This window comes from Amblyomma maculatum, chromosome 2 (assembly GCF_055883805.1).
Source record: "Amblyomma maculatum isolate TAMU_Amacu chromosome 2, ASM5588380v1, whole genome shotgun sequence".
NCBI classification, from domain to species: Eukaryota; Metazoa; Arthropoda; class Arachnida; order Ixodida; family Ixodidae; genus Amblyomma; species Amblyomma maculatum.
This window is the reverse complement of record NC_139345.1, coordinates 164,931,143-164,958,558: the sequence shown is the minus strand read 5'-3', so window position 1 is coordinate 164,958,558 and position 27,416 is coordinate 164,931,143. Positions and strand designations below refer to the sequence as shown.

The 27,416-nt window shown below is 44.4% G+C and overlaps 1 protein-coding gene across 1 annotated transcript; it reads left to right on the top strand.

Moving 5' to 3' along the window:
• The first annotated feature begins 17,651 nt into the window (after positions 1-17,651).
• LOC146200340 (uncharacterized) lies at positions 17,652-27,222 on the top strand. The gene has a single exon (XM_084595505.1). It carries the CDS (start codon positions 18,091-18,093, stop codon positions 19,246-19,248), a length of 1,158 nt encoding a protein of 385 aa, XP_084451631.1. The 5' UTR covers positions 17,652-18,090; the 3' UTR covers positions 19,249-27,222.
• Positions 27,223-27,416: the final 194 nt, after the last annotated feature.

The window sequence follows — 27,416 nt, the reverse complement described above, 5'->3', positions numbered from 1 at the left end:
CTAATCACGCAGACACATCAAGCCTGCAAGAAGATATTAACAAAGTGCTAGCATGGTGTGACTATATGGCTCATGACGCTTAATGTAAGTAAGACTTACCAGCTATCATTCCACCGCCGCCGTAACTATGTCGCTCCTACTTATTACATTAACAACAACCATTTTGCCCTTTCTGACTCCTGCAAACCCTTAGGTGTCAATATCCCTAATGATTTAACCTAGACACGTCATGTTAGCAGCATCACTAACTCGGCTAACCGGTTTCTAAGCTATTTACGTCGCAATCTGGCACTTAACACCTTTCGTTAAATTACTTGCCTGCAAGACCCTAATTCGTCCGAAACTAGAATATGCTAGCGCTATTTTTGACCCTCATCAGTCATCACAGTAATCTAATAACAATCCTCGAATCCATTCAGAACCGCACCGCTAGATTTATTTTATCAGATTATTCTTACAGCAGCAGTATTACGGCATTAAAAGCACAGCTTAGACTTATCCCCCTGTCATCTCGTCGTAGAGCTACCCGTCTCATTCTTTTTCATAGATTTTATCACTCATTGCCTCCTGTCAACAATGTAATCAGACCACCCTACCGCTATTCCCGCAATACCCACCCCAACACTGTGTATCTCCCGCGCACGCGCACTGTCACATACCAAAGCTCATTTTTCGTTCCCACTGCCAATGATTGGAATCACCTGCCTGACCATATTGCCACCATCAGTGACCTGCCACGCTTCAAGTCTTCAATCGAAGCCCATCTTTCAATCCTTCCCTCATAAATCACTTTTGCCATGTTTGCCCATCCCTCATGTAATGTTCCGGCAATTAAGGGACTTTTGAGGTACAATAAATAAATAAATAAATGAACAAATAAATAAATAAATAAATAAATAAATAAATAAATAAATAAACGAAAGGCATAGCACTACCCGCATAATATGCAGATACATAAATGGGCATTTTATGCTGAAACGAACAGACCAACGAAAACGAGCGACAGCAACTATTAAACGAAAGGATGCTATTCGTCATTCGATCGCCCGTCAACCAGAATTAGGGGACAGATAAATCAAGTTAGCTGTGACGACCCCCAGTGAAGGTAACGAGGTGGGTTTTGTCGAAAGAGAGCGCAAATATAGGCTTCAATTTCAATGCTCCCAGCCTTACACGAAGCCCACGCTTCTAATTAACGAGGTGGGTTTTGTCGAAAGAGAGCGCAAATATAGGCTTCAATTTCAATGCTCCCAGCCTTACACGAAGCCCACGCTTCTAATTATTTCCGGAGGTGATCGTAACGTCGCGATGTGTGCACATATTGAACTGGACTAGTTTTATTCGAAAATGTCGATGCCTGGTCACGGGTGGCACTTTCAAGGGAGTGGTGCAGATATGTCGGGAGCACTCAACACGAAATCAACATCGCGAGGTACGTCGGCTTAGCGCTGTAATTTGAATTTGGGGCAATATGGGTGGCGCTAAATGAGTTTGTTTAATTTTCTTTATTATTGATTACTACCCGTTGAGAACAGTCCCAGAAACACAGCATAATGTTGCAAAGAAGCATTGAGGTCCCAAATTGTACATAAGGCTATAGCGAGAGGGGAAAAAAAAAGACGCTTTATTTTTTGTCACTTTCAGTCCTATACATGTTTGTAAACTGAGAATGCCTTCCGCGGCCTTTGTCTTTGTCGTTTCGCCGCAAGACCTTTGCTTTGAAGCCATCGCTATTATAACAGACGTTTAAACACTGAAAATTACCCCTGTATAGTTCTTGCGGCGTTGTTCTTGGAATAGCTCCTTTTTTTTTTTTTTTTTTTTTTTTATCGCGAAACCTCAGCCGAGGGGGCACGGTAGAGAAGTGTAAGTGCTTTTCGATAGGCTTAAATAGTGCTAACAAATGATGTAGGCGGACGAACGTAACAAAATTGCACTACAAGAGGCATTCCACAGAGAACAGCGCTTTCTGGCATTTTCGTCGACACGAAGTCACTTTTATTGGATGCGCCAACAAAAAAGATTGCGATAGCTTATAAAAACAAAAGGAATAGAACTTTTTTTTTTTTTTTTTTAGTCTTCCGTGCTAGGGACATTGCAATGACTGCGGCTAGGATGAAATAGCTTAACTAACTGCTGTTTTCAAGGATACCTTCCAAAAGGTAAATCCAAAATGTCCCATTGCATAAAGTCATCATGCAAGCGTGTAAGCCGAGGACGAAGTCGCCAGTTTAATATATCGACCATGTTCAGAGCCTGCGCCATGTCCAGGGGAAAATATTATATTTGAATCTGAAAGCCATAATTTGGAAGCACGGAAGAATGGTACTGTACGAAAGCTTTTTATGCTATAGCTTTTGACTGCATAATATTATACCGCTAATTTAGTTTTAAGAAACTGTCCAAAAGAAATTAAGCACTCATACCATATAGTTGAAAACACTTAACAATTGCAGCGTATTTCTTCTGAGTTCTTCGGACAGCGAGAGGAAAAATGGACAAAATAAACTGAAAATTAGACGTGCATGTATAGGAACGAGATGCTCAAAGTGAGGACAAGAGTGAACGGAGCACGCTTTTCCTTCCGTTCTATCATATTTTGGCATGCTGCCTAATTGAAGATAGAAGCTGTGACATGCGCCTTCTGGCAGCCGACAACAGACCGCCTTCTCGTGGACAAATCATATTTGCTTATGTCCGCAGGTGTACGTGGGATCTGCCCGAGCGTGAAAAAAAAATGACGCTTAACGCTTAAAAAATGAGTAGCTTAAAGGAAATGGCTTGTGTTCGCTTCGCGGCAAGCTTTGTGGCATATAGAAACGAGCCTTTGTACTGTCAAATGGGGAACACGAAAATAAAAACAAGGTAAAAAAAAAAAAAGCATTCATTGCTGAAGTGGTTGCAGTGGGTCCAGAACGGCGCCAGTGCTGTCTGCAATCCCGAACGTCTTTGTGCACTGCGTGACGCCTTTCTTTGGTGAGTAACTGCACTTCAAGTAAGTTTCACATTCTCGACGCTGCCAAGGCCTCTTTCCAAGAACAAATCCAGTGTGCACCATTCCGAGCGGTCACAAGTTCTCGGATGAATAGTGCCTTTGACGTGTATATCTTCTTCCCCCCAGCGTCTCTGATAGCCGAATCAGCAGCTGCAACGCGCGACTGGCTGGCGCCAGAAACATACAGACTTCTCACATACACACAAAAGGTTCGTATAAAGGAAAGGGCCAGCAGGCTATGAAACCTGCAACCTACAGCTCCCGGCGCTCTTCGAACGAGATCGCCCGTATACGCCTCGTACAAGCCGCGACGAATACTGCGCCAGCGGCCTGTATATCAGGTGTCTTTCGCTCGGTGACCAGCCCGTGTGAGAACTGACTCTGCCCCCACTTCGCATGCGCTCGCCGCAGACGAGACGAACCGGGCCGAAACGAGAGAGTCCAGACATGCCGGCGCCCCATTCCTCTCTTCGTACCGTCCCTACCGCGAGCGTGAGAAACGATGGTCAGGACTGAATGCGTGGTATGTTTATGGTGTCAGATGATACGGCGTTCCGCGGTTTGGATCCACATCGCGCTTAGAGATGCCACCCTCTAGCAAAGCATCGTGGTTAAAGTCTCTGACAAGCGACAACTCTGACAGAGCTTGAGAACATGAGGAGGAGGAGGAGGAGGAAAAACTTTATTTAGTCCTATATTATTTGGCGGTTTTTGGACGTCTTCAGAGATGTCTGCTTGTTGTATCCACAAGAGTCTTCTCCGTCGACTTCGTCCACTTTTTCACAATGGTCGGTTGCCCTCAGTCCAGGGCTCCGCTGGCTGCTGCCGCCCGTTGGGCTCGCTGTACCAGACCTTGCTGGTCTTCGCAGCGGTCGCTGAACAGCAGAGTCTCCCATTGCTCCGCACTCGGGTTTCGAATTTTGGGGACCACATCTATGTTTTGACATGCCCATGTGATGTGATATAGTGTTGGTTTTTCATAGCACCACGGACATCTGTCAGCGTATATGGTAGGGTGCATTTTGTTTAGTATGTATAGGATTTTTACGAACTTCTGTTCGGGTGATGATGAAACACTTTTACTAAACCCAATATTTGAGAACTGGTAAGGAGGTTCCTCCTTAAAATGAAATAAGAATAGCACTCAGACTTCGGACAACTCGAATTACGGATAGTTTTTCTGAGATCCAAATTTTTCATTGTATTGAGACATTCTTGTTTCACAAACTAGCTGCCCAAACAGTGGACAAACATAAAATGCACGCAACCCAATAATAAAGTCGTGTGCCGCGTACAAAATAACAACTACACAAGCTAAATGTTTCGTCTTGTCTATTTCAAGTGCACTAAACTAGAGTAACGCAGTTAGAAACTATAAGTGACGAAACTATGGCATTTCCGTTTTAGGCAAAGGTGCTTATAATCGATGCAGCTTGCCATTTTCCGCGCGAAAGTAAGGCTGCGAAGATAACTGTCTGCAGCCTGTGCCACGTAAAAAGTCGCATTCAGTAGTTTTCGGGCGACCGAGTGCTGATATGGAGCAGCGTTTCGTATAGGATGGGAAAAGTTGTAGTTGTAAAATTTGTCATCTATTTATAAGACGACACCAAGTGTGCTACAGATAAAATGGCAGCACATTGTTTAAAACACAAATGTGACCGGCAGATATGTGATTGTCGCTCCCAAGATTATGTCTAATTCAACTTGACTGGCCAAAGCAGACCTAAGCTTTTTCTTTTTAATATTATTTTGGTTTGCGATTCCGCATTCCCTACGACTAGGGCTATGGACACGTTTGATCGGGAATCAAGGTGTCCACGTTAACGTACGAAGCCCAACTGTATGCACCCGCGCCGGGTTGGACGCTACATTTCCATATGCCACCATCTGACCCTGTCCTAGGCTATAGGTATGATCACGTACCTTATACACCCACTAACGTCCTCACTTCATCCACTCATATTGCTAAAACTAGCACTCGCTAATAAACAGAAGAGTGGCCTGGCAACTCACAACTTATATGTTGCAAGATAGTGCCTACCATTTCTAGCATTTCTTTTCTGTTCATCAGGATAAAAAAAATCTCAACAAAGTTGATTTAATTAGATTTGATTTAATATTAGTGGTATTTTTAAAGCCCCTTCTGGCAGGCAATACCGACGGGTTGACATGGACTCATTGTTGTCGTGTAGCTTGTCATTTTTACAAATTCTATTAGCTGAAGAAGAAGTATATAAGATTATTTGCAGGAATTTTATCTTTTAGGAACAGGTTACGAGCCCGTAAAGCCGGACGTAGACTATGGTCATTTCACGGCTGCCCTCATGCAGACCACCGGGGTTGAGCAGGCGCCCCTTTACCATCCCAGTCTGTGCCCGAGGAGAAATGATGATCTCGTGCCACGAAAAGTACATCTCAATGGTCTGCTGGAACTGTTCCACGCGAAGTTCATCATTCCTGGAAGGCTGTGGAAGGCGTGCTTCCTGTTGTGCAATGGTTACTGGAAAAAAAGCAGCTAACAGCTCAATCGACCGCCAGAATGAACGGTGTGATTCCGGTGTGCGCAGGCTCCTGCAAACGAACAGATAAGGCGAGCAGAACGATTGGGTAAGCTGCTCAGGTTCAGACTCAAATGGGTTGGCGCTGCTGCCGCCTCCAGGACTCTCCGGAAGAGCCAGGCTGGGCAAGCCGCTACCCTGGCTCAGACGGGAGGCGGGGCCAGTGGTGCAACGGTCTTCATCATAACTGCAGGAATCATCACTCGGAATAGACTGCGTGGACTCCGTCATCGAAGCGCTGCGATCGAGATGCAGAAACGCACCGCAGTCCTGTCAGCTGTCCGACTTTCCGTCTTCGATGAGCGCCGATGACGAGCAGCTTGAGGGAGGTCGTAATGATATGTCACCAAACAGGAGCCGTATAGTTGTTGTTGTTGTTCTCCTCTAATTTGATGGCTAATGCCCGCAACGTGGTCACGATATTATTATTCGTCTTCTACCTTGAAATGGCATTTGCAATAAAAAGAAAATAGACTCAGCTCGCGCATCTTCTCACGCATTCCCGCAGCACTTATCTATTTTTTTTTTTTTTTGCATCGCATGTATTCTATATTTGGATTCTTCTTCATTTCTTGTTGGATACGGGCATAAGCACCTCCTTCCATAATGATGGCTAATGATGCAAAAGTCAACTACATATATATATACACCATACAGTGTAATCATGGCGACCACTACGTTATGCGCTTTCCCGCCGGCCGCCGCTCAGGCTCTTCAGATTTTTTTAGATAGCAATTGGTGCGGCCGGCAACACTACTTTCCTTCTTTTTGAATTTCTAATAAAAAACCACTACCACCACCACCTGAGGTTGCCTCAGATAAAATAAATGAAAAAAAAATAATCTTGTTGTGCATGGTTGAAGCAGAGTACGTTTGATTCTTAACGATGGCAGGCATTTCCCGCCACAAACTCATGCGACTGCCGCATCTGTTTGTAAAACTCATCGCTTACCACCTAGCCACTGGCAGCGCTGGCGGCAAATTTTAATTTACAACAAGAAACTGATGGAGACAATTTCGTCCGCCATAGGGATAAGATCAAGTCCCCCAGCCAATAAACTTAGCTTGTGTGTCGACTGGACCTCCCTCAAAGTACGAGCACGTATAATAAACATTAAGCGCAACCTTATACCTAATCGACACTGACAAAAGAGCCCAGTTTGGAAAATGAAAGTATAGAGCCCCTACTGATTCGCTAGCGGCGTCAGACAAGCAAGGCGATAAGGAGTCTACTTCGCAGTGGCGACAGAATAAACAGTGATAGCAGCCAGGTAAATGCCGATGCAGATGGTTATTTCTTTCCGCACGAGAGACGAATAACGAAGCATAGAACGTTTTGTAAGGCTATCTGATTTTTGCAGGCTGGTCATAAAATGTGCCTTCAGCTATGTGGGGAGCAGTATTGTATAAGCATCATCTCAGGTAGAAAGATGACCAAAATAAAACGCGCACGTATACGTATACCTTCAATTGCAACGGTCAACAAGCGACAATGGCTACAAAAGACATTGCTTGAAACTTGTCGCAAGTGATACACTAAAATTACGGGAGTGGAGCGGTGCCTGTTTTCTAGCCCAGCATTTTGACACAGTGAAAGGGTGTCATCAACAGTTATTTACAGAATGAATTAACCGACGCTTAACTCGAGTTGCAAGGAGGGTGTGGTCCGCAATGCGGAAAACATCACCTTATTAATCAGCTCTATTCATAGAGCTGTCTGTGTAAGGCCCGTGCTCTGTTCGGCCTCAGCGGTTGTTGGGTTGTCTGTGTAAGTTTCTATGCCAGACCCTCGTGTATGTGTTGATGTATATCTGTACTTGTGTTTTGGGAGAATTTCTCAGCTGGGTGGCCTAGTGTTGAACTGCGTGTCGCGTTCTAGTTCCTAGAAGGAGAGTATTAGCTCTAAAATGCGAGCGCTTCCTTCGGACACCCCTCTGAGTGTATTTTCCCTTTGCTATTGGAGATGGGAGAAGCGCCCCTTTTGCCTCTCCTCGGACCTCATTAGCATGGTCTCCCGCTGTGCCGTCGCACGAGTGGGAGCGACCAGAGGCCATAAATCCCGACAAGGGGGGTGAGGCTTTCGTCGCTCTGCACTGCGATGTGGCGCGCATCTGGTGCGCTTTGCGAAGGTTGCCGAGGAGACAGTTTGCAGTAAATGTGTTTTTCTTATTATTATTATTGTTTTTTTTACTGCTGGAAAGGGGCATGCTCTCGGCTCATCTCAGGAGCGCGGGACTGCGCTGGAGTGGTCTTTGGCTGGAGTTACTCCTTGTGTTAGGACGCTCGCGCTGGCGAGCGCTGGGAGTAGTGGTTGCTTTGGAGCTGGGGCAAGAGGCGCCAGCTCAACTCCGGGGACGCGGAGTCCCTGGTTGCTCTGCTTTAGCGGTCGGCGCGGCCAGTTGCCGTTCGTCTCTGATTGTTGTTCCCTTGGGGAAGCAAATCCGGCTTGACTCTTGTATCATCTCTTGTATATAGTCTGTATAAAGTTCTCCGGTTCATTAAGAAGCTGCTCCACCAAGTGTCATTTATCTCGGACAGATCCACTGCTGGGAAGCCCGTCGTATCTTTACTGTCTGTTTCTCCAATTTTTATTTCTTCTTGCCGTCGTGAAATGTTTAATCTGGGTGCATTACATTAATATTTTCTATCTTCCACTTCTCCCGTTCAGGCGAAACGGGCAAGGCATGCATGCTTAATTCTTTTGGTATCACATATCTGCCTAAAACCGAATCCTAGAGGAAGCGAAAAGTAGCCCAGGGCCGTTATTTTAAGGAGAAAGAGTGCCTCATCGGCAGAGGCTCGAACCGGGATTCGAACCTCCATCCCTTGCATCTCCAGCCTAGCGCTTTACCAATTGCGCCACGCCCCGAATTTTTCTAAACGTGATATTCATTACACTCGGACAATGTCCTATGTACATGGACTATGTGCAAATGTTTTAGAAAAGAGCATGAAATCAACACGATACACAATATGATACACCAAGTCGAACTTTAAACAAGAGGCAATGTAGAGCACATCACTAAGAGTGACTGCCACTCCGGTTAAAAGTCAACCTGTGCATATGCCACGAAATTGTGCCGGCCCTGTCCTTTCCTCTTTTCCGCGGTGGCGCAGAGTTCGACCCCCCTGCAGCGCGCACTAGCAGACGCTGCGCGCAGACGAAGCTGTCATCGTATCCGTATTGGCTCTACAGTGGCCGATAGCGAGCTTCGACGAAGAAAAAAAGCATATCTGGTGGGCGTATAGTAAGGAAATGATGAACATGTTAGCAACTTCAATGTACACTGCCGTTACGCAGCCACCGGCCAACGACTCGTGCGTAGCTGAAGGTGTACAATGAACTCTATGGTACAATGTGCGCATTGAGCAACGTAGATAGGCACCGGTGAGAGTAGCACTGTTGTGGTGCCTGACAAACCAAAACCGCCACAATCGCTACATTTCGCAGCATTCGCCGGCGTCTATAATAGTTAGCACTAGCTCTACACACCATTTGTTGGAACGTAACATGGCCTCCGAGACGGTCAAGAGTCTCGGAGGCTATGCAGAATTGAAGGCAGAAACAACGACGGCACACTCCGTGTGCTTCACACTTTCGGCTGGAGCTCACAAGGACGGTCTACTCGTGCCGTGTTTGACGTCAGTTCCTGCACACCGGCTCGGGGGCAGTGCTTCTCAACCGAAGACACCATTGGCAGTCTCATTAACTTTGCGTATGTCCACTCTCCTTTATTATCCTCAGACTGCCTCATACCACGGCCGGTCTCGGGGGCGACGCGCGCTCTTTCTTACGGCCTTCTCAATCGCCGCGGGAACAATGGGAACGTTTCTCCTTGAGTTGCGCTCTCCGCCACCGCAAGGGGCGCGACCTGCTCACTGTTCGCTCCGCGTCTGCTTCAGCGGCGGCGGGTGGCTATTCCCTGGTTTCGCGCTGTCGCTCACGAGTTTCGTGGTGAGTGCAGCCCCGAAATTAAAGAACACAGAAGGTAGATGCTGCAGCGGCATGTCGTCAACGTACTACACACGTGAACGGATATAAAAAACACTGTCGTTCAGCAAACGTTCGACAAGCATGGCATACATTGCCGCATGGTAGCTACTTTTGTCCATTTTAATCCGAATTTTTCCCAAGCCTGTACAAGAACAGGAACAAAAAAAAAAAAAAGAAGAAGAAGTACATCGAAGGTTCTTCAAAGCTAACATGACAGCAACTCGTCTTGTACATTAAAACCGTCTTTAGCGATCGATGCGAAACCACTTATGTAACACCGAAGATGAAAATAATTTCATAAAAATGAAATGTAAATTGCAAAATGCTTGCATGACATAAAGTATTAGTATAACAGTCAAAGTAAACGTTGTAGGGTTGAGTTTTAAATGTTATTACAATTCATATATTAGTCAATCTGTGGTATTATAAACATTATTTTAATTTTGCAAATAAACATTGTTTTAATGAAATTTTTACGCGATATTAAGCTTGTTATGAAAGCAATAAAAAATGGTTTGATATTCATGACACCACTTGTGCTCGAAGTGGTAAAAAGAAGCCAATAAATGATGAAGGTGATACTCGATGCAGTGACTTACAAATGAGTTCACCTGCTATACCGAAAGTATTCAAGAAACTTCTAAAGCGTTAAAGAAGAGCACTCTCACTGAAGGCTCATTTCAAGCCCTATATAGCGACCAATTGAGGCTCTCTTCGGGAAAGTAAGGTTAATGTGTGGTAGGCAATGACATATGCTAGATGCGAGGGCCGTAACAGCTAGCGGCACATGACTACATTGTCAAGACGGACGTTTTATCTGAGAGCAAAATCAAGGCACTGAAGGAAGTGATGGCGTCTCCTACCACCCCATTTCCCACTGTCACATATTCCGGTTTACCTTACACCGCTGGATCTATCGTTTAGTTAATCAACTTCGAGTGTGACGCTTGCGCTATTCTTTTGAAACTAGCGAAAGAAGCAGACCCATGTAGTACGCTCTTCTACGAGGACAATATTCTAGTGGACTGCATTATCCGAAACCAGAGCTTGTTGCCCTATTGGACAAGCTTCTTTTTTTTTTTTTTTTCAAAAAAGCTGCCGTGCACCTACTATACACACAAATGTTCTCGAAGTACTTAAGATCCTGATTCAGTCAGCATTTCAGAATTCAACACTGAGTTGCCCGAAAAGAATTGACAACAGCTATGTTATTAGGTCCGCTTCTTTGATATTTGAAACATTTCTCAGAATTCTTCCTCTCAATTAATTATACCAGGAAAGTGACAAAGAAGACCGAGAGGCCAACTCATGTGCACAAGCCGTGCAGGAAGATTTTGAGACTGAATTTTCTAGACGCAGGTCGCATTTTGATGAATTGATGAACATAGTGCAATGTGTAACTTTGAAGGACAATTTTTTTTATTGTTTGCCGCTCTTTTCGATTCTGCTTAGCTGTTTATGCCCATTTCCTTGATTAAAAGTAGTCGCGAGACTACATATACATCTTCGGTCTTTCAACCGACTGATACGTTTTGAACGAAGCTAGAACAGCCCACTCCACTGGACAAGTGAAATTTTTACTATATGAGTAAATTTTTGTTCTTTACTCTGAATCTGAGACGCGCCATCAATTTTTGCCGGTGCCTCTTCTGATCTAAACGAAAATGGTAGCGGTTGACAGAATCTCCACCCAACAGTTCACCATGCACTCACGCCAGGCCGCGCTACACCTGATTAAAACATTCAAAGGCACATTGCATAGCCTGGTAAAATATTTTTGTACAAAACTTAGAGGTAAAAATGTCGAAGTGTACCCGAAGCTTCATTCGACCGTGCGCGTGCACGGCCGCACTGACGAAGGAGCGCGCGCGTGAGCGGATTGTTGACTGTATTTTATTCCTCGTACACGATAAATGTTCGATGTTGATTACGGACTTTGTATAAACCATAAGGGGCGAAATGTCAGGGCCTGCCGGTTGCAACTGACGCGGGCGAAACTAAAAGCGAGCGCGCGTTTCCCTTGCGCGTGAACGGCTGTAGCGGAGGAGCAGCAGTGGGGCGGTGGCGACCCCACCGAGGCGCGGCGGGCGGTGGAAACAGACCCCATTGGATAGTCCGCAAGAGAAGAGAAGCGCTCTCTCCCTTGAGACCGGCCGTGCTCATACACATAACACGGCCGCTCAATGGAGGCGCACTTGGGTGCGGCCCGTCGCGTCGCCCAGAAGAGTCGTATTGCGCCTAGTTCTCATCGCCGCCGCTGCGGCGCCACCGCTCCGGGACGAGTCCGGGCGGAAAACTGCGCGCAGCGGCCGTGGCTGTGCTTTCGTTTCGGCGTCCGCGTGGTCGGCGTTTGCTCAGTTTAGGATTATGAGCGCCGTTTCACACATTATGTGATGCTACGTGCAAGTTTGCTATTGATAAGGTGATAGCGCCAAGTCATCATCACTAGGCTTTTCCAAGTCATTCGTGATCTTCCGTTTACAACGAGAACGAGGCATTCGTGTGCTTCACTGAGTGCGCACCCATTTAGTTGCGTTTCAACCACTGTAATAACGTATTAGATATTACAATCTTGAAATCGGGACACGGTTTGGGGCCATTTATTCAGCGTGCACTTTTCTGGAAACTTACATTTCAGGACGTAGCGTTCAACATTATTGTTCAGCTTTTTCCTCCGTTTTCACTGGAAATAATATTCAAGTGGGTACCACCACCAAAACATACCATCTAACACAAACTGTTGCAAAAGAAACAACACAAGACAGCCAGTTCAACGACACGCCCGCAGGCTCAGGCAATTTTTTTTTTTCGTTTGATTATGAAGTTGCGTGATGCACAGAAGACACGCAAGCTTATTTTACATGAGAAGAACTTTCCTCGAAAAAGGTTTATGTGCAAGCGTGATTTTTTCCACTGTCTGATCGATGTGTCCTGTATAGTTGGTCAGCAATGGTCGCATTAGTTTGGTTAGGTCCTTAGTGTGACGGCGGTCTTCTCTCTCGCAAATCAACTCCGGAAATTGCACAAAATAGGGAAGAAGGGATGAAACTAACTTGTTGCATAGCTTGCTGCTTCTTATGACCTACGGGCACTTCATCACCTTGCTAACAAAGGTGCATGGTGATTTTCAGATACCTTAGGCGTCCATCATCAAGAACTTTGATAAGTCCAGGGTTTTGCAGGAATCACAAGGCACAAAGTTAATAAATGGATAAATAAATGGATGTGGTAAATATGGATAAATAAATGGAATAGTTAATAAATGGATGTGGTCTAATAAAATAAAATTATTTACACTCTAAAGTAAGCACTAGAAGTTATTTAAACTTTGGTAATATATAAATAATGAAAACACGGGCAGGCACTGAAAACAGAATAAATAAAGAATGTTTCATGAGATTCTGTAAAACTATTCATACTTTCTCTTCAAATGGACGTGCAAGGTAACCAGCCAAGAATGCAATCGGTGCTAACTCTATGTCAGCTGCTGGTTCACACCACACATCAATGAATCCAAGCTGACTCGAAAACTCTCTCGCAGCAAATGTGATATGGCAGTTGGCAAGGTACGACTTTCATAATCACGAATGCCAAGTTTTATAGCTGCCTAATTGTTGATAGGTGCATTTGCAGACTGATGCTTGCAAGATGCCAACATGCACAAAGCATGGCAAAATGTGTATAATCTCAGTCGATATATATATATATATATTTTTTTTTTTCGCTAGTGGTACCTTCAGCATTTTCTCCTAGGTGAAAACTGCAGCCCTTGCGTCAACTTTGTCATTCCCGCCTTTGAATTGCCTTAGGCTGCTAAAAAGCGATACTATAGACCCGCTTTCAGAGCCTGCTTTAGGGCGTATCGGAAGCTGAAAATAAGATTCGGTTAAATGCAATTCACTAGTAAGGCACACTGAAGATATTGTTGTAAGATAGTTAATCTGATCAAGAAGGTACTTAATTTGCGCCACTGTGGATCTGGTTGTCATGATTGTTGCTTCGTACGTTTGTTTGGTTAGTCCTTGCTTCGACGTGCCTCCTTGGACCTGAATGCCTTCGATATGGCAAAGTCCAACTCTAACCAAGAGAGTCGCTCGTCATCTGACAAATAGAGCGGCTCCTTTTGGTGTCTCCATGGTTTCACTTATGCGATGTTGGGCAAGGCATACCATTTTGATATCATCGTCATAAAAGTGATCGTGGCGGAGCTATCTCGAAACACACACTGCTTCAGGATGAAAGCTAAACATTTCGACAGATTTGCCTGTCTGGTTGGGATGATAACTAACCATTCCTTTACTTATAGCTGCACGCAGCCCCGCGTCATGCACCCCTGAAGAAGGAGCCGAGCCGGCTCCGAAACGTCGGGTTTTATAAAATAAAAGTGTTGGTTGGAGATGCTTCAGGATGACACGGGGGGTTGTCCAGGAGGAAATGAAGTGTAGCTATAACAAGTGGGGAAATGTTTGGCTCAACATGAGCCCGCGTGAGTAACTTGTAATGTGGGCAGTTCGGGAACACGGAGGGGACAGCTGAAGGAAGCAGGATCTTCAGTTTTATGTTCTTCCTGTAATCGTCATCTGTGAAGTGCAGTGAGTATATCAGTGACTTGTCACTCGGCTCCCACCGGCTTCCTTTTCCGTCCTAGCCCTCCCGAGATATGTTTTTCAGCCATGCCGCTCGACGTTGTGAATCGCACGAGAACTGATGGTAACCGATCTTTTCTTGCTTTCGTGGTGCATAGCGGCACACAGCAGTTGCCTGGCATGGTGCTGCATACGCTTAGGACGCTGTTGACACAGGCGCCGATGACACGCATGCAGAACTAAAAGAACCACGCGGTTATGCTGAGTAGTCAAAACGATAACACGCGCCAACCCAGCCAGCGCGCTCCTTCCGCGTCGTCTGCTCGTCCGTGCCGGCGGCGCCTTGTCATGGAGTGGTGGCGTCCCCGCGAAGCATGACCGCGGAAACTGTAACTTCTCCCAATACGCGCTTCCCCAGATTGAGGCAATTGAGGCTCGACGCGACGGGCCGCACCAAGTGCGCTTTCATTGAGCTATTGAGCGGCCGTGCACATAAAATGCATCTAGTGGCGCCTAGCGGATAATATTATAAATCTTTGCTTGATCGCCATTCTTCCACCATGTTGGTCGCATGACCTCCGAGATTACTGTCTCCCACGGAGGTCATGTTCGTCGCATCGTCGTATTATAGTGCCTAGAATATACTGGCTAGTGTGCCGAGGGTGCGCGCTCGCGTGGCCGCCGCGGTGATGCCTTCCCGCCGCAACCGCGGGGCGGCGCTACCAATAGCTAAGGTGCCAGCGCTGCGCGTTCGCGGCTTTGGCAGCATAGGCGGCATAGGTCCGGATAGTCAGGCGCTGCGCTTTTCACTGCGAAACCTGTCTCTTGACGGTTTGAGCGCACTTTTTGTTTAAAAACAGTCTTGGTGGAAGAAAATCGTACCGTCCTAGTACTGTGCGGAGAAAATCATACGCTGAAATAGCGCTCGATGAAGCGTTTAACAAATACTGTCGGGTCCAGTCTGCTATATTTTACTGTTTCATTTATTCTGCTGAACCGAAGAATGTCTTAAGCAGAACGCATATTGACTGCCTGATATCCAGCGAGACAAGAAATTTGAAGCAATCGCCTAAAGTTGCCACGTTGGTTGAAATATTTTGTTTTGAATAAACGATCGAGTCCGAGCCGGGTTCAATATATTGCTGCTATGAAATGTTCCAATGGCGATTTCATTTGATCTGGAGCCAGTCGATTGCGTTCCACGCAACGCGATCGCGGATGTAGGGTATCGTGTGCATCTTCCTTCTGATCCAGTCAGCTCAAGCATATCCCAGGTGGTTGGCCCGATCGTTATGACAATTACTATTATCAATCGCGATCTAACCCGAAACGGACCGACGACGAATTATTGCCCGTGTGACACAGGTGGTATCAAAAACTACCCTTAATGTATTTACACTGTTCATTAACGCAACTATGAATTTTATTTACTCTTCGGTCTTTTCTTATGGCCCATATGGTATATCGATGCCGCAGTCAAGTCAATACGGGTCTCATGCTTTCGGATATGTTACATCGCGTTTCTGCAATTCAGTCATGCTTATTGCTAAGGTGATACATATCAGGGTGCTGACGTTTCATAGCTTCACATATATGCTACAGGAAAGCAGGGCAATATTGCTTTTTCGTAACATGGCACGCGCATGCTTTCAAAGATCGCATGCGAAATAAACACAAGCAGTCTGAATCGGACTCTTAGTTTTTGTTCGTTCTCTTTATTCATGTGTTTTATTAGGAAGTCACTTGTTGCTTCATACATAAATGATTATTATGCGGTGTGCTTCCTCTTGTAAGAGAAGGAAAGGCAAGAAAAAAAAGTGGTGATTGATTCTTTTTTTTTTTTTTACAAAGTCTACAAAAAATTTCAGCAAAAAGGCGCAGCAACAATACACAAGTAAAAATGTAGAAATGCACCGTAAAGGTTTTTAACAATGGCCGCACATGACACCGCAATTTTAAAATAGCATACAGACCAATTTTTGGAGGTATATTTTTTCTTGCTAATGATGCGCAAGATATTCCTATCTGTGGTTTTTCGCCTAGCACCGCTAAGTAATTTATAATTGATTTTACTTTCTTCATCAGTTTCGGCTTCGGTTTCAGCAGCCGAGCGGTTATTGTACGGTCACAATCAAGTCTAGGTCACGCGCGGGATTAAAAAAAAAAAAACGAAAAAAAAAAGCTTCAACCGCAGACTCATTTAGCGCCTCATTTTGCGCTTTCATTTGAGCCACTTGCTTGTGCGCTCCAGCCAATTTTCTCTTTGCTCTTCTTAGAGCGCGAGAAATGTTGCTGCATTCTGGTTGCATGATTGCTTCCTTTTCCTGCGCATCTTGTTCTGTGTAAGCCTCCGCTGGTATTTGCATTAAGCTGTCCCCTTCAGAGTCGACGATCAAGCGACACTTTACTGCAAAAGACATTCCCATGAATGATGTGTGTTTTCCTGAATCAGGTTTCAGGCCACATCTGAAAGACCCCCCAGTGCACGCTGCCTATTACCTCTATAAGCTTTAGCTGTTGTTGTAATCTACGCGCTTTTTTTTTTTCTTTTCTTTTTTTTTTTTTTTTTTTTTTTTTTTTTTAGAATAGACACTGTAGCGTCCACAGAACTGCATTCAGGAATCAAGCTTCCAAAGTTACCATTTTTTCTATGCGCAAATAGTGGCAAAGTATTTTTTTTTTTTTTCGGCTCGATAACGCGCGTATGATACCGAGCCAGCGGGTGCGAATTTGGTTAATTTGGTCCAAGTTGCAGTGATGGAAATTTAGTCAAACGGATGCTCTGCACGTCTGCTGCTGCGGGCATGAGTTCTCGCTCGGCTCTTCAACTGCTGGCGGCTCCTCGGAAGCATTGTCAAACATCCTTGACGGTCCATGGCTGTCGTCTGCACCAGCCGGGATTACCGGCACTGCGCTTTTGTCGTTTAGCGGCCGGTTGGTCACAGAGGTTCCTCACCTTCCTTTTCGATGTCTTCTTAGGCAGAAGATAGTTCGGATAATGGTCGAATACCGTTGGCACGGCTTCGGGCTTAAGGTGTGGTCTATCTCTAGCGAGCTCGTTGACGTCACTTTGAACTTTATCTCGATGTAGCTCTCCTCAGAAGGTCTTTCGCAGACAACACACGTTGGAGTAAACCTGCGGTCCTTTCTTTTAATCAGCCGCTTCCCCTCCGCAAGCTGCGCAGGGTCCGATGGCACACCGAACATAGAAACCTAGCTCTGATTCGAGCGGCACGAAACATGTATTTTCCTTGCCCTGATGCTTTATTTTTAGCATTTTAGTCGTTGCAAATTTAATTCCCACTGATGAATGCAAGGAACAGAACGAATAAAACAAAAGAAAAGAGTAGACGCGTCAAAAGCGCTTCGAACCGCTCAAGGCACGGCCAGCGCAACTGCGGCAAATCAAGGGCGCGCCGGCGGCGTCGACGGCACCTTTACGATGAGCAGCGCCCCTGGCGGCCAAAGTTGGAAGGCAGCGCCGGCGCGGCCACCTCCTCCCATTGGGAGACCACTCCGCACGGCACACTAGCAAGTATACCGAAACTGTTTATCCCGACGTAATCCCACGTGACCCACCAGACAAAACCAACAAAACTACCAGACATGGGCGTTCTTTTTTTTTTTCTTTTCTTTTATTTCCCGCTACATTGAGCCGGCTGTTTGTTGCAAGTAGTACATACGTAGTTCCTGTCTGCGTGCCGTTCAGCGGTTCAGCCGCTCAGGGTGTTGTTAGCGCGGTATTCGTTCAACTCTGCCGCGACTTACGGTAAACTGACACCGGATGCCCGCCGCGGGATCGGTAGATCGGGACTTCAGACGCTGCTCAGCTTTTCCGACGTAAGTACGTGTGTGTGTGTAGTGCGGTTGTGTGCTCTAAGCCTCGCATGCTGCGCTTCGCGGCAACATTTTGTGTGGTGATAAGTTTGTCCGGCGGAGCGGCTGCTACGAAGAAAAATGTGCTCCGTTCGTTGTCTGATCGTTGTGATCGTCGCCACGATAACTATTACCGCTACGACTTCTCTTGCTGCTGGTAGTCCCATCCTTTCGGCGGTGTGTGGTAACGTTTCAACGCCAGAAAAAGTGATCCGGGAACCCTACGGCGAGTTTAATACTACTGGAGCGTGGGGCTGTTTCGTGCCTCGAGAGGCGCGCGATGTAAACATTACGTTTCGCTGGTGGATGCCTGGGAGCGCCAAACCTGCGCCTCCCCTCAGCGTACCGCCTGGTAACGCCAGCGATGACATACCTGGAAAGCGACTTGGTGACGCCTACCTGATTGTCGTGTGCCACGGCCTGCCTCCGAGGTTGGCGGCTCGGGCCGAGACGCTCGTGTTTTCACTTCGGCGGCAGCAACCCGCGGGCGCACTCTTCGAAGTCGCGTGGGACATAGGCAGTGGTTGTGATTACGGCGATGCGCTGCGCACTGACATCTACTATTGCCCACCTCTCAAAGGACCGGCTGAGAGCAAGTTGTACCAGCAAGCCGCCGGCGACAGTCGCCTTGTAGCGCGTGCTCTGTCTCGTGCATTGACGGGGCTGGTTTTCGATCATGGGTATGACCTCGCTAAGGTGCACTTGGTGGGCTTCGGTGTAGGGGCGCACGTTGTCGGATTCGTCGCTGACGATCTACACCGCATTGACAAACTCGGACGTCTCACGCTGCTCGATCCGCCAGCTCTCCTGTTTGTCGAGAAGCTGGGCCTCGGCCATTTGAATGGGACAGGTCGGGCCATGATGTCTGAAGCTGTGCACACGAGTTCCTTTAATTCATGCGGGCTGGGCATCGCCGAGGAGCTGGCGGACCTCGACGTGTACGTGGATGGAGGAGATCAGCCAAAATGCTCCAACAACCTGTGCTCGCACATGTACGCGCTCTTCTACTACACCCGAACGGTAGAGCGTTGCCTAAGTGGGCCCGTGAACGAAACGGAGCTGCTTCCGGGCTTCTGGACGCCTGAGAAACGCGGAGTCTACAACGTGAGCCTGCGACAGGTCAAGTGTCCGTCAGTCGACATGTCACAATACCTTGAACCGAACTCTGCGCCGGAGTGTGTGCTGTGCCTGTATGCTTGGTTCCTGGTGGCGCTCATGGTCATCGTTGCAGAGCGCTGAGTAGTACGGTTTTCCCTCCGCGTTGGGAGGTAGCATCACTTCAATTTCATCAGGTGTGTGTTAAGGAGCCAGCAGCCACTTTCAGAAAGGAAAGCAGAGGGGGATTTTTGTGTGTGTGTGTGTGTGTTTGTTGATCGATGTAAGGTAATAATGCAATCATGGAGATAATTTATCCGAAAGTAGAAAAAAAAGCCACATGCTGTCGATTCGAACCTTGAGCACTGGATGCGAAATTGTGGGGTTGGATTCCACTGGAGACATTTTTTTTTTCTTCTACTTTCTAATCAGTTATCTCCACGATTACATTATTCCTTCACATTAGTAAAAAAAAAAAAAAAAAAAAAAAAAAAATCCTTGTGCTTCCCTTTGGGGTGGTAGCTGTTGGCTCCCTTCATATCTATCTTATAACGAGCCCTCATTTCCTCGCATTTGTTCAATGATTTGGCGTGCGTGTCTCATTTTATAGATTGAGGGTACTTTTGTTGAGCTGACAGGCTGGCTGTAAATGTGAGCCGCCGATCAGTTTTATGCCTGCATTCCATTGCAGCCCTTGTTGTGACATGGAAGGATTTAACAGGACTTTTTGCCATAGTCAGCAGCTGCTACAGCAGCATCAATATTGCTGTGGAGGGCGTATCTCAGGCTTTTAATGTCACTTGTTTGGCTGGACATTGTGCAAGATACTGCACACATTTCTGTTCCTAATGCATCAAATGATGTAATGTAATGATAGAGCTTCCTTACCTTAGTGTTTATAATTGTGTATTCTGTGGTTTTAATGGCTTGCATAGACATAGTAGCCAGATGCCGGGTTGGTGCACCAGGACAGTTGTGAAAGGCTACGTGGGTAACTAGTGGTTCAGGGCCTCATTTATCAATGTGCACTATAGACACTGTACGTGCGCTGTCAAGACAATGCCATGTAAGCCTTTTAATATGACTTTTGTTTTAACGGGAAGATTTACAGTTGTGTGCAGTTTGCTGTTGTAAAAGTCTTCTTAGTTACTTCCTTAGTTGTTTTGTGTTTTGGGAGGACATTTGAGTAGCCTCAGTGCATAATTCCTGTAGTATTCAAAACTTATCACTTTTGTATTATCAGTGGAAATTCTATTGCTGTAGAATTGCAGTTAGGTCCCAGATCAACCTTTGGAGTCATCTCCACTACTGAAGTTGAAGCCATCAAGTACATGAAGATTCGTTGAAGCCCTCTAATATGATGCCTGTGAAAACTGCATTTAGGTAGGGCATGCCTGCAACAGCTGTACCTCCCGTGTGTGAGCTTTAAAGAGCAACTGCTTAGCCACTGTCTCGCATTGGTGTACGCTCCGAGGGCACACTTGCACTTTGCAACACTAGGCATGCTGTTACCCTCTTTACATTTACACAAAACCAAAATTCTATACATTTCCAAAAACCTGATCTCCTGCACTGAAGTATAATTCCTGGAATGGTGAAATAATCAAGGAGCATGTGTGCAGCCGGCATAAGTTGTTTGGCAGCTTCCCTTTTTAGAGTTGGTTTAGTATTTATTCACTCTTGTTTTCTGGCTTCATCAACATGTCTAGCTTACTTTTATTGCGAATCATTCTCCGACGCACTTTTTTTTCAGGCGCACAAACCATCTCACGGCTGTTAAATCACCTGTGATATATTCTTGAGGTGTTCCTTGGAAGACAGAAATTATGACCAGCAACACAAATTGTGACAGAGTCAAAGTGATTGTCCACTTTCTGCTTTCTTCCTCTTCTTTTATGTCCAGCCATGTTTATAGTGAAGAGTTGCGTACAGTTGCATTTTATTTCTGCGTACAGTGCTTTTAAGTGGCTACCTCTGTTCTAATTGAGTTCATTCTCACCAGCGTTGCACACTATTTCAAAAGAAGCTTTTGTACAATGCAGTGCCAAAGATGAGGCGTATGATATCTTTACTCAGTGAAGGGATAGGGGCTACTGCCTGCATGCACCACAGATGCACCACAGATGCACAGAAGCAGCCAGTCAAGGTGTCCAGCAAACGCCTGTGTGCAAGCCTTTGGTGGAGAACCGCCTGGAAACCACTCTGAAGGCACATGAGGCTCACCTGAAAAGAAAAAAAAATAATGTCGAGCCAAATTGTGGAGTGCTGTTACGTGAGGAAAGGTGATAAGCATTGGCAGGTGTTATGGGCTCACAGCAACAATGTAACCCTAGTAAAGCAGTACTGCTTGCAGAGACTCCTAATTCTGGAATGGAACTGTAATCATTTAACTTGGCAGCAAAGTTGCTGTCAGGAGAAGCATGATGTGGGCTTAATTTTTTGTATATGGTGCTATTTTATTGATGCCTTAGCGATCTGTTGCTTTGGTTTACGCACATTTGCCTGCGTCACAAATGAATGTGTCACTTGCAGTTTAGAATGTTGTTTTAGTCTCTTTTTTTCTTTTTCCTGGAGAGGGCAGGCTCTACAATGGTTGGCAGGCAAACTGATTGTCTTCTATACGTAAAGACACAGCGTCACTTCAGAAGAGCTCTGTTCAAGAGGGAGGCAGCATTCTAAGAGCTGTAAGCTTCGGTTACATTCTAATCATTTTTGAAATATGCTGCTAAGGCTTGTGAAAGCTGATCTTCTTGCTGGTTACGGAAATTTTTTCCTTACTATTACATAGGTGCCACCAGTAAAAGCTGGCCCATTGGGTTTTGTGGTGCAAAGAGCATGAGCACCTTTGCCTATCCTGCAAGCATTATTGAAATTTACTCATTTGCCACTGATATTAGATTACAGTGTTCCTTTTTTTACCTTTATGATGAGTGAAGTGCCCTATGATATTTATCATTGGTAATTTTGAAAGTGTGGTTGTGTTTGATTGCATTTATTATTGATAGTTTGGAAAGTGTGGTTTGTTGCATTTTATTACCATTTTTGAGATATAAAATGACAGTTTTTCATTCTCTATTTCTCTGTAGTCTTTGCGTCATGTACAGAAACGTTGTTATTTCACTCTTGCATCGCAAGCTGAATACTTTCATCGTATAACACTGTTAATGTTTTGTGGCATAGCTAGTCTCTTGTGTTTGGCAACTTGCCGTGTTTTTCTGGTTATATGTCACTAGGCTAAGTTTGGTTCGATTTATTTGCTGTCATTTCTGTGCTGCAGATGCAGAGCTGCATTATATCTACGTGTGCAATTAGGCAAGAACTGTTTAGTCTCCATTCGTGTTTGGCTGTATCTTTGTTGTAATCTAATCATAACAGGTGGTTACCAAGCTGAGCGGTAACGAATAGTGAAAAGTATGTGTGTGCGAATCTTTTGTTTGAAATTTAGAATTGCTTGTTAAGGGCATCTTCCATTCTATTTGTGCTGCATTTTCACTGTTTGCACTATGTAAACTTCCTAAATGCTCAGGAATTGCTAAATTTCTATTCATGTGAACTTGTGGCCTAACATTGAAGTGTATCCAAGGGGAGCTCCTGACTTAAACCCACACTTGCCCAATCGATTAACATCCTCTTTTTTTATAGAATCAATAGCCAGCACACAGAAAAAGCATGTGGTTCACATTTCTTGGCAACCACTCTCGTCCTTCACAATTTTTATTTGGGAATTGCGTATATGTAGCCATGGAAGAGGAGATATAAGCAAAATTCGAAAGTCAAAGCCAGCTTTGTACCCGAGGGCACATGTATTCTGCTCTTTGTGCACGGAGTAAACAAAACCATACTAAACCGAATAGCATTGTTGGCATGGTTTGTGGCAGTGCAGCTCCAGTTGGGTGCTACTTGACAAATTATCTGTGTTTCGCTACCTTATGCTTCCTGCCAGCAACCTGTAAGCTCCTTCGTTATGTGAGCATTGAGTCTAACTGTCATATTATACTTTGTTCACTGAACAACGTTCAAAGAACTATTAAACAAGGTATTAGCTAGTCTGAAGCAATGCTACTGCTATTCTCAGGATGTGTGAAAGAAAAAAAAAATTGCAATACATTATTTCTTTTCATTTTTGCACTTTCTGGAATGGTGCTTTTGTCTACTGTAGGTTACCTGCGCAAGTATTCGAGTTTGTATAACCTGTAGTTTCACTCTTATGCAATAATTGTAAAATTGATATTTGCACGCCTATAATGGAGCGCTGGTAGTAGCTCTCACTTTTTAATATGAAAAGACTCGTGCGTCCAAAAACTGGAATTCTGGCAGCATCCAAGAAGCCACGCTATTTAATGTGTGCAAAGACATTTATAAGCTTTTATTCAGTGGCTATTTACAGTCAACGTGAAGGACTGATTATGCTGTTTACAGATTACAGGCAACCTTGTCTGAACTGTGATGCAATTCTAGTCTTGCGTGCGAAACCATCTTCACGTAGTGAAAACTTTTGTGGGAAGAACAAGACCAGTTTCTTTCTTTAGAGTACTCGCTTTAAATGCATAGGTAGCCGCCTTTCTAGTTTCTGCGAAATGCCAGATAACAGTATGGCATTCATTGTTTCACGTGTAAAGCTCGAATGGATCATGTGGATCGATCCTTTAGAAGGATTTACCTAATCCTCTTCATTCATTGAAGCTTTCAGTGTACGCTGTCAATTTGCACAGTTCCCTTTCTGAACTTCTGAACAGCATACGAGGTTAGGGTTGCTGAACTATAAGCTCTTTAAAGTTTTCCCGGTTACGTCAGTATTCCTGTTTATTGATGCAAGGAAAAAAATATTGCAAAATGAGTACGAATAGAAAGCCTTCGTGGGTGATACCAAGAGAGAGGAATAGGCTTGTGATCCGGTGTTTGCTGCAACTTCACAGAGAAGGTGCAGTAAGTGGCAGTTGTTGTGAGGTGTGCTAGCTTCAAAACAGTTTTCATTTTGAAGCTCTAAAGCATTCACAAGTTGTGCGTGCAATGCTGCCATTTACATTCCACATGATGCAGACTAGACGCAAGAGGTGTTTCTACATTTTGACACTAGCACACACGTTATGGTATTGTTTACATTTTCACTGTTGAGTTGATGAGGAGGTAGCGTGGAAAAAGTGCACATTTACACTACCTCTGGGTGGACTTTATCTTTCCAAATGTGTGCTCATTACTAGTTACCTATTTTTTTTCTTTGTGTTTCTTCCTGTAGCTGTCCGTACGGTTCTGGGAAAACACCCCAGCACTAGATTGCTGACTCACTGCTGTGGATGTCACTTGCAAGTTTTGTTATTACAGGTCCAGGAAATTTCTCAGCACATCCTGTGCCTGCTTTCTGCATTTATTAGTTCTTGTAGTTAAAATGTTAAGATGCGACTCCACATGCATCCAAATGTTTCATTTGTTTTCTGTGTTATTTGTTTCCTTGTTTTATGTTTCCTTGTATTTGGAAAACGTGTTTTGTGATTTATGCTTTTATTTATGACATGTTTCTCGGAGGATGTTTCTCAGAGTGACAATATTTGTTGATGACATGACAGATGTTTCTGCACAACTTTCAATTCATATCAGTGTTCACTGGTTTGAAATAATCACACAAGGTGTGAAATAAACAAGACATAAGCATTATGACCCAAACCATTTCTTTTTCCGGATTTATAGTGCAACTTTAGGAGTATTTCATGAAACAAGAATGTGTTTAGTCAGTCAACTGGATTTTCTCAGGTAACTTATTTATTCAAACAGCTGGGTAACTGCTTGTAAATTGGAATTGGTCGATTATAACTGCTGAAAAATATTGTCCCACTTTGTAGACATGGGGCTGTAATTCGTCTCAATACTGCACCACAAGCGCTTGTGAACCAAGTAATTCTACTTGTGGGCATAACCAACACTTGATAATGTTTTTATCTTCACATCCCTAAGAATTCAGTATTTTAAGCACTGCAGTGCTGCTAGCGTCACATTTTAGAGTCTAATCTGATGGGATGCTTACTGATATCTAGCTGCAGAATATTGAATTTTGGATGGATTTTTTTTTTCGCAGCAGTGTGTAAATCGATAGTGGGCATGATTGGAATTCACTTACGCCAGCCAAATAATATATAATGGAATTTTTTTCCTATGCAGTTTTGATTTCAGTCATTGAATAATAGCTGAGACTTCGCAGATGGATTTTGATGATTCATGAAAAAAACTGCCATATAATCGCTGCTTTTTTATTTTATGTGATTGCAGCTATTAGGCTTATGTAATGATTGTTGCAAATTAAAACGAACAAGGCAGCAACGGTACTGTAGTTGCTGTGCACTTTGTGTGCATTGATGCGTCTGTGACGTCGCAACTGTCACTTGGAGGTTGGCACTGAAACCGAAACTGTATGAGAAATTTAGTTATTACATTTATGTGCAATCCATGCGAATTTTAATATTTTATAACGTCGACATCATTCCAACGATGGAACGCATAGAATTTTGTGTCTGCTCCTTCAATTACACTCACATGAATAACTAGTCATTGATATGATTTGCACATTTTCTAGATACCATTTTTAGTCCAGCTGTAATAATAATATTAACGTCATTGCTTAACCACAGAAAATTTTGTATGCAGCTTAGTCCTCTTTGACATGCTTGGTGCTTCCGAGGTAATGTGCACATAATTTATTTTGTTCAGCACATAGTAAAGCAGCTCTACCCAAGAATGGAAAAGCAGCTCCACCAAAAAGGAGAACATGTGACATTACAGCATGCGAGATTAGTGCACTGTAGAGACAGTTTTTTGTGAGCGCATAAAAATGTAGAACGTGTTTCTGTGTAATGTAGATGCATATGTGATGTCTGCTTATGAATGCATGCATATCAGTCCACATTGATTATGCAGGTACTATTGTGCTCAGTATGAGCTACACTGCGCATGCTTCTGTGAAAGCACTATCACAATGCAGCTCCTACTGAGCCTTATAGTAGTGTGTGACTCTGTAGTGCGTTCATGCATATGAATGCTGACGAATGGGAGTATTTTCAGAAGCATTTGGATGATTCATACTTTTTCACTCATTCACTGTTCATACGTTTTGCAAATTTCTGCTTTATGCAGTCCGTCATTATGTGATCAGATTAATGTATCGGTTATGGCTTGGCACAATGGCAGAGGTTCATTGAGAAGAGGCGTCTAGTAGCGAGCTTCTAATTTCTGTAAGAACATGCTATGCTGATGTTTCGCGCTATGTTATCTCGAAAATGCGTTGGGTTTAGTCGTATGAGAATTGGCTTGTTATGTTATGGTGAAGTGACTTGGTTTTGAGTTATGACATTCCACAATGACGAAGAGGCCTTTCATACTTTATCATCTCTGAATTGCTGTGGTTCCAATGACATGAAATTTAAGCAGTGCTTACATTTACACGTCATGAGAAATCGTGGCCTTACTTTTCACAGTGAGCTCACAGTGAACTGCTCATTTGACTTAGCAAATTAAGTTATTAAGTTGAACATATTTATCACTTGATTTTGTTCGTGATGATCTAAAGGATGTATGATGATTAGCTTTGCTCGCTGTAAATTTTATGGCATTATGTAAGGATGGTGCAGAGAGTTCTGGATTTTCTCGTCAGTGCATATATGCATTTGAGCTGTTTCAAAACATATAGTACATCCATTCTTTTAATAGCGGGACCTCCGAGAGGTCCTGTGGCACTTGTGTGATGTGTATTTGAGTGTCAGCATCTTTTTGGAGGGAGAATTATAGCAATGATTATTGAAAGCCCGGTAATTTAGCTTTATTGGCATGGTGAAAGCGCGAGTAAACATGCTTTATTGCTATGTTTCCATTATAACTTGTGACATTACTGTAGGCAGCAGCTATACACCCCTATGACACTGGCCCAACAGTCAAGCACACAGAAAGGTAGCAATGAGTCATAGTCAGGTTTCTAGGTACCACATTTTTTTATTAAGAGTCTAAGAACCTTTGCATCCTATTTACAAACAGTACCCACTTGAAGTGCCTTTCATGACCCATCTTGTTTTGCACATTGTATATATATGCTCAATAATAAAATGTTCACATTTCACCATGCCTGCTGATTGTCCTCATGCAGTTGACAGTGTTCCTGGTTCTTCCTGGTTAGCTAATGACTAGATGGAGCATACTGAAATATGTTTGGTAAATAATCTTTTCCTAAGAGCTCGGTACTTCAGCTGTCTGGGTTGAGTATGACAATAATTTGTGTCTGGCCGGGCTGACAAGCTCTTCATGGAGTAAATCTCATTTCAGTCTCCAAGGGA

Coding starts and splice junctions, on each gene's coding strand:
- LOC146200340 (XM_084595505.1), top strand. CDS start 18,091: ATGTGCTCCGTTCGTTGTCTGATCGTTGTGATCGTCGCCACGATAACT.